This window comes from Rutilus rutilus (genome assembly GCF_951802725.1).
Source record: "Rutilus rutilus genome assembly, chromosome: 8".
NCBI lineage: Eukaryota > Metazoa > Chordata > Actinopteri > Cypriniformes > Leuciscidae > Rutilus > Rutilus rutilus.
Window position 1 is genome coordinate 5,977,100 of NC_140222.1, and position 18,675 is coordinate 5,995,774.

At 36.7% G+C, this 18,675-nt stretch overlaps 1 protein-coding gene across 2 annotated transcripts; it reads right to left on the reverse strand.

Moving 5' to 3' along the window:
- Positions 1 to 1,010: 1,010 nt before the first annotated feature.
- Positions 1,011 to 17,266, reverse strand: LOC311294587 (uncharacterized protein). Of its 2 annotated transcripts, none has more exons than XM_084415538.1 (7): positions 17,173 to 17,266; positions 4,555 to 4,866; positions 2,930 to 3,244; positions 2,311 to 2,625; positions 1,785 to 2,117; positions 1,401 to 1,544; positions 1,011 to 1,301 (listed from the first exon to the last, which is right to left on the reverse strand). In XM_084415538.1, the coding sequence occupies exons 2-7, from the start codon at positions 4,796 to 4,798 to the stop codon at positions 1,285 to 1,287; spliced, it is 1,368 nt and encodes a 455-aa protein (XP_084271664.1). In that variant the 5' UTR covers positions 4,799 to 4,866; positions 17,173 to 17,266; the 3' UTR covers positions 1,011 to 1,284. The 2 variants fall into 2 exon arrangements, with proteins under 2 accessions (XP_084271664.1, XP_084271663.1); XM_084415537.1 differs by lacking the exon at positions 17,173 to 17,266 and adding an exon at positions 6,738 to 6,909.
- Between the last annotated feature and the right edge of the window lie 1,409 nt (positions 17,267 to 18,675).

Consider the following 18,675-nt stretch of genomic DNA (forward strand, 5'->3'; position numbering starts at 1 on the left):
TCTTGCAAGAAAATAAACCTCATCAAAGACTATTGGAAAAGTTTGTCTCTTATTCAGTGATAGAATTTTGTTTGTCACCACACCTTCCTGAAGGTTCTCGAGGTGACGGTAAAGCGACTCAAATTTAACCTTACTCGTAGCCAAGCCTCCCTCATAGTCATACCATTGACAAAGACATGGGCAACTAGAGTGGCTTGAATTTCATCTGAGACTGCTTGTCTTCTTGTCCTTGCCCTTCCTCCTCCTCATTCTTATCCCTCTTCCTTCATGTCTTTCTGGATCCATTGTTCCAAAACTCAATAAACTGATTTGGGCCCTTTTATATATCTATTGGTTCTGATTGATGTGTGTTAAATTTTGACTCTTAGTGTTTCCACTTGGGTAATTGTGTGCTAACTGAGCTGAAGCTGTGCTGATTGAGTGAACAATTTTGAATGCTAGTGCTTTCTAAATGACAAGATGGTCTAAGCAATGAGAAATGAAGGGATTTGTGTGTAGAGTTTTGCAGTGACAGTTCAACAAATCTGACTCATGTGTCAAAACAGGGAATAGTGTTTATAGTTTAGGGAAATGGGTGTGCTTTTTGATAAATGGCGTTATGGTTTTGAAATTTTAGTTCAAAAGCCTGGTTATAGTGTTTAAGCAATCGAGAAAAACTGTAATCAAGTAAAATATATGTGCTGCTGCATGTGATCTGTAAAACGAACTTAACACGGTATTGTATATTTTTCTTGCAGTAAATCTGCAACTAGAACATGTAACAGAGTTAATACGATTCAAAAACGTTTAAAAAATAATAATATTTTAGATGTATATGTTGTTTATACCGGAATATGTTGCAAAAAACAAACTAATTGGCAATATTAAAAATATATTAAATAATGTTTTTACAGATAGGCTATAAGAAGCACCTGTTAAAAATTTAGAAATAAAGCTGTATATGGTACACTGCTGAAATATTTAAAATAGACAAAGTTTGTATTCCTCAGAATAAATCATGAGAGACTCTTGAACCTCAGAGTGAGAAACTTTATTGATAAAGGCAAGAAAATACATACAGCAAATATACAGCAGTAGAAAAGAGAGATCTGTGGGTCTTTATTTATTCTTTTTGTATCTGAGAGAAATATAAACAATAAAGTGAAATATAAACAATAAAGTGACACTGTTAAAATCTGACACTGCAAGAGAGCACAAACTCAAATAATCATCAGTATTTATTATGAAAAAACACTAGAAGAACAAAAACACACTTGAAGAACCTTTAAAGTTCAGCGTTCTGCTTTAGATTTCAATACTTCCTGAAAAAGATGAACATAAAAAGCCATAAATTAATAAATCTCACAGATAATTATACATGCAGTATCAGTTTGTGAGAAATGACATCATCAATCATGTACCTGATGTGTGAATATGTGCTTGATCTCGTTCAGCTCTTCTGGATCTGATCTCATAAACCACAATAATGACAGTAGCCACGCCCACCAGAGCAGAGAGGACCAATCGGATCACAGCTTCAGTAGGACCACACCAGTGGACAGAGTCTGAGGAATAAACACATCAAACTGAGATCAGATCAGTCAATAAACACTAATATCAGCGCTGACATCAACTAATATTTCTGAATACACAGAAATATGATCAAATCTAATCAACAATCTTATATTCGGTTCCAAGTGAGTTTTTATACGGTCTGTCATCTCAAACTATAAATGATTCAACAGTTCAACATGTAAATAGTAGATAAGAATATTTGAAGGAGAAGAAAAAAGATCTCTACTCACCATAGACCGAAACTCTGAATACTTTTGATGAGAAACTTCTTGAAAATATCAGATCTGTAAACACCAGTAGTTTATAATCTCCTTCATGTTCAGTTGTGGTGTTTGTGATGGTCAGAGATCCAGTTTGATTGTCCAGCTTCAGTCTGTCTCTGAATCTCCCATCAAGAACATCATCATATACAGTGATTCTGTCGGACCGTTTAATGATTTCTGCTATTAAAGTGTTTCCATCTCCAAACCTCCACTGAATCCGATAATTATTCTTCATTTCAGTAAGATTAGAGTTTAGAGAGACTGAATCTCCCTCCTTCAGTGACACTGACTTCACTTCATCTGTCAAACACACAGAGAACAAACAGAAACAGGGTTTGCAAAGATTAATACTGTTAAATAGCTTTATAATAGTTTACTAAATAGTTAAAATTAAAATTTGAAATAAACAATATAAAATAACCAAAACAAAATGTTGTATGAATTAATTTAAATTTTTGTCATTAAAAACAGGTGTAAACGTTTTTGAACTCACCAAAGACAAAGAGAATGAATCTCTTGCTCCTAAAACTCTTGATCTCACTGTTGATCAGTAGTTTATAATCTCCAGTATGTTCAGTTCTGGTGTTTGTGATGGTCAGAGATCCAGTTTGATTGTCCAGCTTCAGTCTGTCTCTGAATCTCCCATCAAGAACATCATCATATACAGTGATTCTGTCGGCCCGTTTATTGATTTCAGCTATTACAGTGCTTTCATCTTCAAACCTCCACCGAATCACATCATCATCCTTCATTTCAGTAAGAGGAGAGTTTAGAGAGACTGAATCTCCCTCCTTCACTGACTCCAGGACTGAATCACCAAACACACACACACACACACACACACACAAACACACACACACAAACACACACAAACACACACACACACACACACACACACACACACACACACACACACACACACAGAACAAACAGAAACAGGGTTCATCACAGATTAAGACGATCACTTGATATATTATAAAAGTAAATATTTTAAAAGTTAAAATTGAAATGAATATCATCATTAAACACCAGAAACAAACTGAGTTTGAATTAATAATTGTATCTTTGTGCTGATTAAAATATAAAACATGTGAAACTGATATTTAACTCACCAAAGACACGGAGCCAGAAACTCTTTCTCTCACTGTTGATCAGTAGTTCATAATCTCCTTCATGTTCAGTTGTGATGTTTGTGATGGTCAGAGATCCAGTTTGATTGTCCAGCTTCAGTCTGTCTCTGAATCTCCCATCAAGAACATCATCATATACAGTGATTCTGTCGGCCCGTTTATTGATTTCAGCTATTAAAGTGTTTTCATCTTCAAACCTCCACTGAATCACATCATCATCCTTCATTTCAGTAAGATCAGAGTTTAGAGAGACTGAATCTCCCTCCATCACTGACACTGACACAGGAGCATACCTTCCTGAAGAACAGAGTTTTTCACAGATTAAAGCTTTAAAATCACTTGATGTTGGTTTGATGAAGCTTCACTAAAATACTTTTAATCATTTAAATGTGAAATTAATAATATTTTCCTGCAGTTTAAAGACAAAAGATGAAGAATGAAAAGAGAAATAGATTTATATATGGAACAATAACTAAAAAAGACACTTTTACTGTAATGTTTAATGTCACACTAAAACTAATGCTGTTGAGTATCTGAGCTTCATATTTACATTATTTTATTTAATCAATCCATAATAACTGAGTTTTGAATTCAAACTTGATCTGATAGAAGAGAAAAAGAAAAGAAAGTGTTAGTATTAATTTAATGGAGGAAAAGAGTAACAAGCACCACTTAAATGTCCAGCCCGCAGAAGTCACACTTACCCTGTAACTACATGAACAAGAGTATATTTCTCCAGTATTTAAGCAAAAGTTGCAATAGTTTTAGTTCTCAGTGCACTTTTGTTAAAAGAAAGTCCTGTATAAATGCAGATATGGACCCTATATTTTTTAAAGCCTATATGTATTGGTATACTGTTATTACAGAACGGTTTGCAGTGTATGTTCTCGCTAAATTGCTCTCAAATGTAAGATTGTTGTATTATAATAGTAGAATAAGTAACGCTTAGCTCTAAAATACCGACAGTATAAATAATTAGTTAATTCTTCTGGTTATTACCCCTTTATTCCTAAAACTTTACATGATGTAGGTACACTATAATTACAGAAAGTTACACTGTAAATTAGTTTTAAATACGCAGTTCTTTGCGGGCTGTAATCTAAAGCGTTACCAAGCAAACTCCAGCAGCTCGAGCTCTTACTAGAACCAGGAAGTGTGATCATATTAGCCCGGCTCTGTCAACACTGCGTTTGCTCTCTATCAAACATTACATACATTTAAAAATCCTGATGATTACTATAAACTACTATTACTAAGATCAGAGTTTAGAGTGACTGAAATAAACTATATCATAAAACAATGAAAAGAAAAAAAAATAGTTTAATTTTGTCATTATAAACAGGTGAAACCAATAGTCTATTTAACCCTTTCACGTGTGATTCTGACTGGGTGAGTTTATCAAGGCGACATTTATTTTAAAACGTTTCCCCATTATTGTTTCCATGGCGAACCGTCATGATCTTGATTTAAAATGTGAGATGGCGCCGCCATGTTTGTTTGCGCCGCAGTTCAAATTGTCTGAAGAGTTTGAATCTGACAGTTATGTGACATCACTGAACATTCCAAATCCCAAATGTGGGACTGTATCACTCAAAAGGTTTACTCACTCTGGACATAGAGACTGAACCACTTTCTCTCACTGTTGATCTGTAGTCTATAAACTCCTTCATGTTCAGTTCTGGTGTTTGTGATGATCAGAGATCCAGTTTGTTTGTCCAGCTTCAGTCTGTCTCTGAATCTCCCATCAAGAACATCATCATATACAGTGATTCTGCCGGCCGTTACATTGATTTCTGCTATTACAGTGTTTTCATCTCCAAACCTCCACTGAATCACATCATCATCCTTCATTTCAGTAAGATCAGAGTTTATAGTGACTGAATCTCCCTCCTTCACTGACACTGAATCATAAATCACTCCTGAAGAACAGAGTTTTTCACAGATTAAAGTTTTAAAATCACTTGATGTTGGTTTGATGAAGCTTCACTAAAATACTTTTAATCATGTAAATGTGAAGTGAATAATATTCTGCAGAAGTTCAAAGACAAAAGATGAAGAATGAAAATGAGAAATAGTTGAACAGTTTTATATAATCAAGTGACTTTAATCTCAAATAAGAGTGTTATCTCTCAGCAAAATAACACATTATTTGTTTCTATACGAGAATAACAGTGAATGTTAATCCTTTCTGACCAGTGGCGGTTCTAGACCATTTCAACTGGGGGGGCCAAGCTGGTGCCAGTTGTACTGTTAGAGGGGCCAGTTACATTTAGACCTTATTGTTGTCATATCATTTTCTGCACTGCACTATAGGCATTAACAGGCAAAATACCATGTTTACAATCATTCAACAATGTATTTGCATTTCCATTATATTTTTTAGATTTGCATTACATATTCAGAATCAGTCACATTAACTGCATTCTACGATTTTTGTGTTTTTTTGCAAAAAGATCAGAAAATTCATCTAGATTTAAGGCCTTTTCCCTCCTTGACTCAATACTTAGAACACCTAAATTGCTTAATCTGTCATCTGACATTGTGGACCTGAGATAGGTTTTCACCAGCTTTAGTGCATACAGTATAATATACAATTAAATTATGCTTATTTTAAATGTATTGTGCAGGCTAGGTATAAAAAATATAGGAAAAACCATGATAATATCTAATATGAAACGCTTCAAAACAGAGCGCACAAAGCGCGTATGCGCATCGCGGGTGCAGAATGATGTGCTCAAAGCAACATGGAGTCACAGTGTTCAGCGCTGCACAAGTGCGCATTTAAAAGTTCACGGCACAAAGCGAAGAAATGTCGAGCGCACAAATCCTAGTGTAGCCTATATCTGTCCAACAGTTTATTGATCATTTGTTTCTGAACATAGTGAAGTTTTAAATTCCAGTTATTGTGCGTTTGATGCCGATTCATAGTCCTTGTGATGTGAACAGGCACACGGTAGCGAGTCGTTTTAAAACAGCAACAAACATAAAATACAAATACACAAAATAAAGTCATTTTATGCAAATCCACAGCCTTTTATCTACAGATCAAGCATTATAATGTGAATATATCATATTGGAGAGAGTTTTACCGTGCATCCTGCTGTAACCGGACGAGGTGCGCGCGCTTGAATACTGAATGGAGAATGATTGACAGATGAGGGAAAATGAGTTTCCATAAACTTTAATTTACTGATGTAAATAGACTTCTGTCCCTCACATTAAGCTATGGAATGGCTTCAGGTGACTTTGTGAAATTATAATCAGACCCTCTCAGACCCAAGTCACCCAAACTGACGTGAAAAAGAGGCACAGAAAAGCGCGCTGTTTGCATCCCTGTTTAAGTAAAAATACTCAGCGCCATGAGTTTGTTGATCATAATTTGATCCTTTTTCAAACTGCCACAAACTAACAAACGGCCAGGTTAAGATTAGCTGATCTAACGTTACACTTCTGTAATGCATTTAATACAAATACAACATATTAACAACTTTACTCACCTCTATATTTCCTTCTTTGCTTTAACTATAATAAGGTTACATTTGTGTTCTGTGTTGCCACTGTCTAATAACGGATCATGTGAAAAACAACGATAGCAAAAAATAGTTTTGTAAAAATTATTTCACACTCCACATTTAGGGGGGCCACAAGGGGGTCCAAGCTTGTTGTCACAGGGGCACTGGCCCCCCCTGGCCCCCCTCTAGAACCGCCACTGTTTCTGACTAATTTAACCAGTAATTTATCACATCAGAACAGAAACAACTGAAACCAGAAAAACACATTTAAAACTCACCATCCAGACGCCACAAACACAAACAGAGCAAAACTAATTTGAGAAACATTTTCTTCATCGGTTCACTGAAAAGCCCACGATAGTAACTCTTAATGTCTGAAACACTCAGATTGATCTGAAAGATAACTTAACTGAGAAATGTATCTGGTTGCGTGAATCCTCCCCCAACCTCAGTCAGTTTCCGCTCACACATCCGTCTCCTTTAACATCACGCAAATCAACAAGCTTTTGCTGATCTTACATTTTCAAATGAATTCTGGCCCTGAATGAAAACTAATAGCAGAAGAGTGAAATATTGGATTAGATCGTTGATAATAACTGGAATATCAAAAGACACTGGAGGCGGTAGATCCTTTTCCTATTTAGTGACCAAATACTGGAATAGTCTTCCTAGCTTTGTGAAGCAGACACACTCTGTCAGTTTAAATCTAGAGTAAAAACACATCTCTTTAACCTGGCATACACATAACACATTATCACAGTCCTATAATTCAAATCCGTTAAAGGATTGTTAGGCTGCATAAATCAGCTCAACCGGAACAGGAACACTTCCCATAACATCCAATATGCTTGTAACATCGTAAGAGGAAAGGCATCTACACTAATATTAGTCTGTCTGTCTCTTTCTTATCCCGAGGTTACTGTAGTCAGCCGGATCTGGTCCGTATCCAGATCAGATGGAGGATCTGCACATAGAGATATGAACACAACAGCCCTGAATGCACAGATGCTTCATACTCTTTCTCTGTGGAAGGCCCTGGTATCTCCTCGAGTCCCACGCTTGTGTTGCCATCGCTAGACTACCTCGACAGACACCACTGTCACAGGTTGGGCTGCGGTTTTAAATAGCCGTCTAGATCAGTAAATTCATGAGAAACTCTACAATCAGTCAAATCATCATTTATAGTTTTGATGTGTTTTACTGATTATTTCACGTCATCTGAGCTTCACCACATTGAGCTCCAGTCGGCCACAGCGTCCACTAGATCTGATAGATAGTGTTATTTCCTCAAGTGCCTCATAAAGTTATCACGGACTAGAGAAGTTAAAAACATCTTAAAGCAACAGTTTGATCTTGTCATGAGATCCTGTGAGTGTTTGGCTCTGCTCTCTCCTGTAACTCTCTTCAGGACGTTTGTTGCTCATTTCTGATCAAATTTCTCGATTGTTTCTCAATAAATGTGCCATATGTAGAATTTTAAACCTACAATGTATTACTTATAACTTACTCTTATTATATTATTTATTTTATTTATGCAAGTTTTTGTGCACTAAAACTTTATTTAACAGTCTACATTTTTGATGACCTGTTTTGTGTATTTAATATTTAACGTATACATCAAGTGCACTGATTGGAGGGGCTTGTGTTGTTCAATAAATGTTTAATTAAAGCAATTTTCTTTATTACTTTTTATTAATGGTAAGATTTTATGAGGTGGAGAAAAAAAAAAAGAAAAAAAGGAAAATCGTCCAAACATATCAGCCAAAAAAAAATTACCATCATATATCGGCCATCGGCTGCCCCAATTTCTAAATATCGGCATCGGCCAGAGAAAAACCCATATCGGTCGACCTCTACTTAAACAGAAGTTGGCTTCACCGTCACAGTGCTAGAGATTCACAGCTCGAGGTGGAGGAACAAGATCTGATAGGACATGAAAAGACCAAGATACATAAACTATTGTGTCCAAAAAGAAATTCTGTTCACCATATAAAAGTAATATGTTCGTGAAGAAATTATTTAGTGAGAAAGCAAACGACCCTCCAGCTGAACAGCAAAACCAATCAGACAGAACTAGTCGAGTCAGTGACAGAAGATACTGAGCAAACAACTCCTGATAACATGTCAGTTCAGGGTGAGCCACAAGGTGGCGCTCTACTGAAATTGATCAAATATACATCAAATCTGTTTTCCTCCAGGAGGCGCTGGACATAAATGTAATAAAACATGGAGAGACTCATGAACCTCAGACTGACAAAACTATGATAAATTCAATATCACATTTGCATTCGTGCTAATGTTTAGGAAAACAACTCTCTTGTTCATGTGATATTGCTTAACTTGGGCTTTTGACCAGTATAAAAAGACATGAAAACTAAAAAAATATTTTATCCTCATATCTTGACTTTAGTGGTCATTCTAACTATATCATAATAGGCTATATAAAGCTGTGAAAGCGTGGACTCTCAATGTTTATCGTAGTTGGAGAAAAAAAAAATTCAGAAGATTGAGTCAAAATATTTTAGTGAATCAAGTGTCTCCAAAAAGACAAAAATAAATTAAAATAAATAAAAAATCCTCTGATCCACAGAGGATAAAGACCAGGAGTCTCGTCTGGTCTTTCACAGTTCCTCTGCTGATATTTTAAATTTTACAACCAGTTAAATTCAGTTACAGACAATTGCTTTTGAAGCATTACTTAACATTCCTTTGTCTGTCTCTATTCTATGACAGTGTCAACAACATAAAAATAAATCATCTTTTCTCACTCTTTCATACCTGTCAAGTATCCCGTTTTGGCCAGGAAAGTCCCGTATTTTACCCTTCTTTCCCGCCGTCCTCCCGTATTAGTATTTTCCCGTAAATCTCCTGTATATCAACCTGCGTTATTAAAAAATAATAATACCCCGGGCCGGGCGGAGTAAAAAAAAACAAAAAAACATTCCCAATCTGAGCTCTGTCACTAGCCTCGCGATAACTGCCACCTGCAGTAGCCTACATGACTACAGGTACTGTAGGTGGTAGTTGTCGCGAGGTTAGTGTGTGAGGTCAGATGATGAGTGACAACGCGAAAAAAAAGAAAAAAAAAACTGACACGGATGATGGACGCTACGACAGAGACGGAAGGCACTCCTGCCAAAAAACCAAAGCCCTCATGTAAATACCGCGAATACAAAGTCAATAATTCACTAAAAGAGTACAGAAAAGTTATGTGAAATGAAAAGAAAAACTGTAAAAGAAAAGCAATATGAAATGAAAAGAATGTGTGGAATGAAAAAAAATGTAAATGTAAAGACAAGCAATGTTAAATGAACAGAAAATATGCAAATAAGCCTTTAAATAAATGCTCTTCATATATACCCCTTTGTGTTTTCATATAGGCTATAATGAATGTTTACAGCATGTCAATAGCTTTCTTGTACACCTGTCTTAAAATGTAAGGGATACAGGAGCTTGGTTGGGGTGGTGGGACTGCTCGCGGTGGGCGCAGGAAAATTTCCCTTATTTTCAAATCCAAAACTTGACAGGTATGCTCTTTTGCCTCCTTTCTTCATTTGACCTTCTTTAGTTATTAACATTGTAAGAATTGATAAATTAAGAGATTCCAGACAGTCTGTTTTGGGGGTGACCAGGCCCTGAGAGGACAAAAGGACCTCTCTGGAGATTAGCATTTGAACTGGCTCTCATGCACCATCGAGGCGAAAGTCTCACCTCCGAGTCATCTAATCTACATCTCTTTCCCTCACCCCCTCTCTCTCTCAGATGATCCCCTGAAGATCACCCAAGAAAATGTATAGTTTAATGTGAATGATTATCACAGAGTATTTTCATGTTTGGTATCGTTTAAAATGTCACAGTGCGACTGGTACAATTCTCTCATCTCAGAATAAGTAAAACACAAGGTAATAAGGTTTTTGAAGGTTTATGGATAACTAGCATACAAGGAGGGGTTGATCTCTCAAGCAAATGGTCACACCCCCCCAAGAGGTGCTACAGTGTACCTCAGAATGCAAATTTACTATTGTTAGCACATGTTTACATGTGAAAGAGGTCTGGCTATTTAATGGAGTACAGCAGGCAGATCGGGGCCTTTTCTGTACTTCAGATCGGTCCGTTAGGCTGGGAGATATAGATCTCTCAGCCTAACGTATTTCTTAATGTTGGGTTTTGCATCTTCTCTCTATTCCAGAGCATTTGATGTTTTGTATCGATTATCTTTGAATTGATTATGAAATTGGCATGATACATTTACCTGACATAATAAATTGTTACATTTGATTATTCTCACTGACTTTGATATTATTTTCATTGAAGAGTTAAACAGAATAGTCAAACACCCACTCACTTTAAGTGAGGCACAGATATTATTAAACCTTTCATTTATGGAGTCAGATGAATTAACGAGTAAATACATATGATTAATGTATTACAAATTTAACCAAACCAATACTTCGCATGAGGAAAGGACAGAGCACGTGAGACCTTCCCTGTGTTATTGGAAAACCTCCATTGGACCAATTTCACGGGCCTTACAAAGTGGTGACCTCCGTGACGTGATCTCACAACACAGGCGAGAAACGTCCTTTCCAGCAAGTATTGGGATCTTAAAATCAACAAGAGGTTTGAAAATCATCTCTTTCTTCTGCAGTTGTGGTAAGTCAATTTTCTTTGCATTTTTAGAAGTGTTGAAGAAATGTTTGATGTGGCAGCCAGATGAAGAATGAAAAACCTTGTGTATTAGATTTTAAAGATCGCCTTGTTTTGCCTAAGCAACAAGAAACGAAAACTAAAGTGAGAATAACATCTTCCAAACAATTTGAATAACTCGATGAAGAGCTGAAAAAAGAAAAGCCTAAAAAGTTTTAAAATCAGCCGCATGTTTTCCGGCCATTGTTGTATCTGGGCTTGTTAAACAAACCAGCAACACGTGAAGAGAATGAGCAAACTAACAAGAAACAGAGAAAGAAAAATCTACGTTTGTAAACAATCGGAAAACACGTGATTTTATAAATAAAAAGGCAGATCGATGCATTGTTTATGGAAAGAAAATTTTGGGAAAACAGGATGATATGATGTACAGGCTAAAACTCAAATATCAAGGATAATGCTAAATGCTATTGTCCATGTTGCTTTCAAAACGCTCAAGGCTATGCTAAATGCTAAAGCCATGCTGCGCTCAAGGCTAATGCTAAATGCTATTGTCCATGCTGCATTCAAGGCTAATGCTAAATGCTAAAACTTTAACATTGATGGAATTAAATTAAGATATTCAATTTAATTTGGCTTATTTCAGTTCCTCTGAAAAGTAAACCTCTAAAGTATTTGATATGCTATCTAGTCAAAAATTCGGGAAAATTAGAAAATTTTGCTTGGTTATCAGTTATCACTGTTAGGTGGTTGGGGATATGGCGAGACTGTAAAAACGATGGCAGAGTAATCTCTAAAATATATCCAACACAACTGACAGGAGCTGTTAAATGTGGCGAGTCTGTAAAAACGATGGCAGAATAAACTCTAAAACATTGTAACACGCTGGGATAATACAAGTATAAAAAGGCGCCGTTATAACTAGCTATGATCGCACGCATCCTGATTTTGATGTCAAGCTGTTCAAATATTTGAGAATACTACTCTGAGCAACGCATATTCTGTTTGGATTTTCAAATTTGTAGTTGTGCTTAACACATTGTGCTAGAACACACTTTATAGTTGTTTGTGCTACGAAAATGTGCACATAGGCTAGTTGAGTTTATTCTTTAAAAACACAAGATTTACTGTAAGTGTTGTAGAAAACACTTAGGTAAAAGGTTGTAGATGCCATGCATGCTAGGCCTCGTGTCTTGTGTAAACTGGATTAAATATCAAGTGTGTTTGTTGAATTTGTTTGTCTCCTTGGTGGACAACTCTGCTATTTTTGATATAGCTGCAGTAAAACCATAACAGGAACATAGGATTGCCATGTGGCTACAATGTAAATCACAAGACAAAGAAATCGGAAAATCAGAAACATCGAACGCATCTCATTAATCATGAAACAAAAACCTTTTCATATTTAAGGCTTCAGAGAACTAAATATTGTTATGTTTGAATGTATTCTGAATTGCTCTGAGATTCGTTTTTTCCAAAATAGATTACCGGATTCGTATATTTCCACAAGTTTGCGCCAGACATTAGTGACGACTAATACTGGATATCAGATTCAAGTGTACTTGAATGAGGGGGACGAGTTAATTTCCGTCCAGAATCAGCTACTGCTGTTTGATCAACCTGGATTCGGGTGCGTTCCATAACCTCTGTTCTAATTTAATGTTCTTTTAGATAAGTGTACGTGGATATTCTACGGGCTTGACTATACCAAAGCCATTTTAAGAAAAGTAAGTTGATCGGCTAACGTCTTTTAATGGTGGTCTTGACCTCTACTAATCGAAACGATTGAATTAAGTTCCTGAGGTGGCATTCAAGGGGGCTATTTAAGTGTCTGTTATTTTGTACGTGTGAATACGGCAGATTCCAGATATTTAGCCAATTACCTCTGTTTTGGTAAGCCAGACTGGCGAGATTGTGTCGTGCATCCTTAGGAGAAGGACTGCAAAGCGATATAGTTTCCTAATCTATAAAAATAAAATATAAAGTAAGAGCAAATAGAATAATCAAACATTAAAATGGCCATTTAAAAAGACTAAATGAGAAGAAAAGGTATTTGAAACCTAGCAAAGAAAAAAGAGAAACAGCAAATGTACATCTTATCAGCCCTGAGCCAGAAAAGCCTTTTTCATATTCAAATGTATTGACATGAGACAAGTAGAGATTTGACCATGCGTTAAGTTGTTCCAGACACTCTTCAGAGACTGAAAACAATATAATTTGACTTGTATTGTTAAAGAATATAATTATATTATAACCTGAATTATAATAAACATTATATTACACTCACAGAGTAGGATAATAATTGGAGAAGTGTGACTTTCGTCATTAAAACTGAATTTCTGAAACATAATTTCATTTGTGTGCTACCCAGTGCCAAAAAGGGGCGGGGTATGCCTTTATTTTTCACCGTTAGAAAACACGGCTAGAATTGTGGCACAGGTAATAGCAAACCAAATTGCGCAACAACTAAAATGTAATCTAATCAGAGAAGTAAATTTACAAAGAGGGTACCACAGTTTTTTGCAGGTCAAAAAATATCTGCACTAACTAAAATGTGTGAACGACACCATAACAGATCTGGCTGTAATGAGAGAAAGCAATGAGCATTGCACATGCAGCGGACTGAAGGCTGAACTGAAAGAGCAGCTTCAGGTGTCACAACACACTGAAACAACAGCAACAATTCAGACTTGATCAATGAAACTCGGTTTCATGTGACATCTGGAATTAAAATTGCAACTTACATAATAATGGAACAAGTAAAAGAATTCCACACGTCTGAATTTAATGTTTTTGAAATATTGGAATTATCTGTGGTTCGCTCTCCTCTGTTTTCTGTCTCAGGCTTAGGCTACTTCTGCAAAATGGTGGAGCCCACCTGGAGCAAATCCAGGACAGCGGAATTGTTCGAACATAACCTGAGACTCGGGAGATGGGTGAAAAGATATTATAAAAGGCCTTTTCACACGTCACACTATCACATTACTGCATAAATATGGCCTCCCAGTTTAGAACTGGATCGAAATTTGCAACACAATTGTTATAGATTATATTCCACCCATCTCCCAGACATGAACACTGAACACACACCTCCATCACTACACCCTCACAGCATCACCACCTGGAGTAGATGGTCTATCCAGGCTGAACACTGCACATCAGACGAAGATGTGTCATCTTCACACTAACAGATCCAGATAGCTTCACACACACAGGGTGGAGCTGATCTCATGATCATTGTCTAACATAGACACAGAGAATAGCATACGCTATTCACAACAAACTGCCAACTAATGCAACACACATGGACAACTGAATGGCTACAGTCACAAATCAAGACAAATTCTAAGGCAGACCTGCCATTCAATTTCAAACTCCATGATTGTTGGTGGGAGTTGGAAGATCAGAGGGCCCCTGATTTCTCAACTTACCACTAATAACAGAAACATAATTAAAATGGATAAATCTGAAGTGAGACCACTTCAATTAATAACAAAAATTTACAATTTAACCGTCATCGACTGCGACTTAGCCATCTCTCTCTCTCTCTCTCTCTCTCTCTCTCTCTCTCTCTCACACACACACACACTCTCTCTCACCAACACAAACACACATACACACACACACACACACACACACACACAACACTGTTGCAATGAATTAACAATCTCCATTCTTATATGCCTAAACATGTTCCAAGTTACTTCTTAGATCTGCATATGTGGCTTGCATTGGAAGATTCATGAACAAACAAAGTGATTATTATATATATATATACGTGCACTTCAACTGTTATTACAAGATTTATTGATGCATACCATTGATTTTATTATTTAGGTTACACCGACCTCTTGCTGCATTTCCTTTGAATAATTCAGATCAAGAATATTTAAATTCCACTACCATTTAATATCACAGTGGTAGTGAAGAATTGGATATTTAAAACAAGACCATCCTACTTGACCTTGAGAAACACTTGAGACCAGATGTACCATTCGCACTCGCTGACATGAACATGATATTTTATATTAGACATGATATGATTTTGTTTTGTTGCATTATGTGTTCCCATGCATTTCCATACGACTTCAAGTTCATAAGTGTTCAATCGTGAAGTGGATTTAAGATGCTTTTCAGGTGTCTCAGGCTTTTCACACAAAGCAGTGTGAACCAAGGAGAAGCCCTTCATCCACTGAGGTCTGCCCAGACAACCGCACCGCTGGAGGTGACAGGATCGGTCAAGAAGGGTCAGATCATCATCGTGGAGAAGGTGCCAGAGAAGCAGAAGTTTCTCCATGGAGGAGTGACACATCAACTGAACAAGTCACAAAGGTCCAGATTGACTCTATGAACTTTGCTCACGTCCCAGGATTACAGGAAGAGAACCTGAATGCATTCATCCACCTGCTGGACTCAAGCAACATACACCTGGTGAGACCAGGTGTTCTGCAGGTGAACACAGCCCTCTGCAAGCTTCTACAGATGCTAACATTGAAAAGACAATTTTTGGGTGACATCTCAAGAATGACAACAGACGTTTATCAGTGACTCCATAGGAGCTCATGTGAATTTGACCCACGGAGTCAAGGAGGGAAAACTGTAAGAATTGATAAATTAAGAGATTCCAGACAGTCTGTTTTGGGGGTGACCAGGCCCTGAGAGGACAAAAGGACCTCTCTGGAGATTAGCATTTGAACTGGCTCTCATGCACCATCGAGGCGAAAGTCTCACCTCCGAGTCATCTAATCTACATCTCTTTCCCTCACCCCCTCTCTCTCTCAGATGATCCCCTGAAGATCACCCAAGAAAATGTATAGTTTAATGTGAATGATTATCACAGAGTATTTTCATGTTTGGTATCGTTTAAAATGTCACAGTGCGACTGGTACAATTCTCTCATCTCAGAATAAGTAAAACACAAGGTAATAAGGTTTTTGAAGGTTTATGGATAACTAGCATACAAGGAGGGGTTGATCTCTCAAGCAAATGGTCACACCCCCCCAAGAGGTGCTACAGTGTACCTCAGAATGCAAATTTACTATTGTTAGCACATGTTTACATGTGAAAGAGGTCTGGCTATTTAATGGAGTACAGCAGGCAGATCGGGGCCTTTTCTGTACTTCAGATCGGTCCGTTAGGCTGGGAGATATAGATCTCTCAGCCTAACGTATTTCTTAATGTTGGGTTTTGCATCTTCTCTCTATTCCAGAGCATTTGATGTTTTGTATCGATTATCTTTGAATTGATTATGAAATTGGCATGATACATTTACCTGACATAATAAATTGTTACATTTGATTATTCTCACTGACTTTGATATTATTTTCATTGAAGAGTTAAACAGAATAGTCAAACACCCACTCACTTTAAGTGAGGCACAGATATTATTAAACCTTTCATTTATGGAGTCAGATGAATTAACGAGTAAATACATATGATTAATGTATTACAAATTTAACCAAACCAATACTTCGCATGAGGAAAGGACAGAGCACGTGAGACCTTCCCTGTGTTATTGGAAAACCTCCATTGGACCAATTTCACGGGCCTTACAACATTTAAGCAGACTTCTTATAAACAGCATATATTAATATTGAACAACACCACGAGAATGAATGTGTATTAACTCATAGTACACAATGTAATTATGTGTTCTCCAATTTGTACTTGTTTCATAAAGCTAATTCACTCTTATTTCCCGCATAATAGATGCACAGGTTCACTTTCTGATCACGTGACTAGTAAGCGCGCCAAACGCGATCACAGAGGGAGCTTCCAAGAGATCTTTAACGCCATCTATTAACTCTTTAACACGATCAAATAAACATTTTGTAACCCAAAAATAAGTAATACAACACTATAGTTAAATATAATGATCACTGGAGCATATTAAACAATTTTCTTCACGTTAGAGTGAACATCATAAATCAAGAAAAACAGCACGTCCTCGAACTGCTTCACCAATAACAGTTTACATTCACTGGACATTGTAATAGTGCAATCCCTGCTCCATTTTATAGAATAGTTTTTTATAACAATTTTTTATAACAATACCTGTGTTTTTACCTGTAAAGCAGGATAAAGTCAGTGCAGTAGAGTCACATCTGGGGCACGTTCAAGTTCAAAACGGTGCGCAACGTTTTGCTACGGTTTCCGGGTTGAACGTCATGTTTCCTGGAAACGGCGTGCACCGGTGTGCAACGGGGTTTGAGATACGTTTTCTCTTGTTTGGTGGGTGTGTCAGAACTGCAGTCCAATCAGCAGCAACATGTATATAAAGCACGCGGTATTAAAGTGAACTAGTACAATGGCTTCAAGGAAAATAATGTACAAATGTGTTCGTTGCAGCTTGGTATACGCAACAACTGAGGATATTAGAAGACATGTTTGTCGTAAGTTTTATTGTAAAAATATAGGATATCAACATAATGATGTAGTTGTTTATATTTTTTAGCTTCATTGCAAGTGTATGACATTTGGTATAGAAATAAACAATGTTAATTAAGTGCTTTTCCTAAAAATGAGAAAGAAAATACAGGGTATTAAAACAGTATGAACTACAAATAAAGTCAGTATGTGAGGCTAAATAGATGTATTTTAGTCTGAATTAGGTAAGATGTGTGCTTCCATTTCAGTTTCAGCAATCCCTTCACTCGATTGGGATGTTCTCTTTTGTTCTGGGCGGCATGTGCAGTAACTGTAATATCGGGCATATTTTGTAGTAAACACATATTTATACCGACTTCATCAGGCTCCGAAAATTCTTCACAAAGAATCGCCTTCTCAGCTGCCATAGTTGCAACTCTTGCGTCATCAGAACAGTGTGTTCAACGCATCACCGTTTCTGTTTAAAAAACGTTGTGCAACGTTTTGTCGGGGCTGAACGCAGCCCTGGTCTGTCACAGCTCCTCTGCTGATATGAGGACGCATGCGCAGTGCGCGATTCTGTATTCTCTCTTTTGTGTCCATGTATTTCAATGTACATTCGTTATTTTACACATCAGCTCTGCATAAAAGGAATAAAGCAGCGTAATCAGTGAATAGCAATTTTTTGTGTGTATCACACGACATTATAGCAGGCTACGTTATATTACCTTGGCATTACAAAGCACAAGTAAACACTTCTGTGAGAGTGTTTCTAATACAGATGCTGAGGGAGTGACTGTGAATTAAACATCTTTCTCTCCTCTGACTCAATCTTATCAATCTCTCTATATTTGTCTCTGTTTTTGGAAAGTCGTGGAAACAATGTATTGTTGGTGTGTTTATGTGTATATGTTTTACTCCAGAAAATCTGGCAGAGGCACAACATTTCAGTAATAATTAAAAAATAATGTTTGTAGTGGTATTATAATTATACAAGTATTATAATTATTAAATAAAAACTATTTATTATTATATTATTTAATATCATTAATATTATTTAAATAAACTATTTAACTCAATGTCAACATTTGCCATGTTTAAATAATGTTTTAATAATGTAAAGCTGTAAACAGTATGTGGAGCAATGCTGAAATCTTTAATGCTGCATTAAGCAAGTAGCCTACACCTGGCTGCAGCCTGCAG

Bases quoted from the DNA above. Each gene is read 5' to 3' on its own strand.
- LOC311294587 (XM_084415537.1), bottom strand. From the start codon at position 6,795: ATGAAGAAAATGTTTCTCAAATTAGTTTTGCTCTGTTTGTGTTTGTGG. The intron at 3,245-4,554 runs GTGAGTAAACCT...TCTGTTCTTCAG, and splicing joins GTTCAGTCTCTATGTCCAGA to GAAGGTATGCTCCTGTGTCA. The intron at 1,545-1,784 runs GTGAGTAGAGAT...TTTATTCCTCAG, and splicing joins ATTCAGAGTTTCGGTCTATG to ACTCTGTCCACTGGTGTGGT.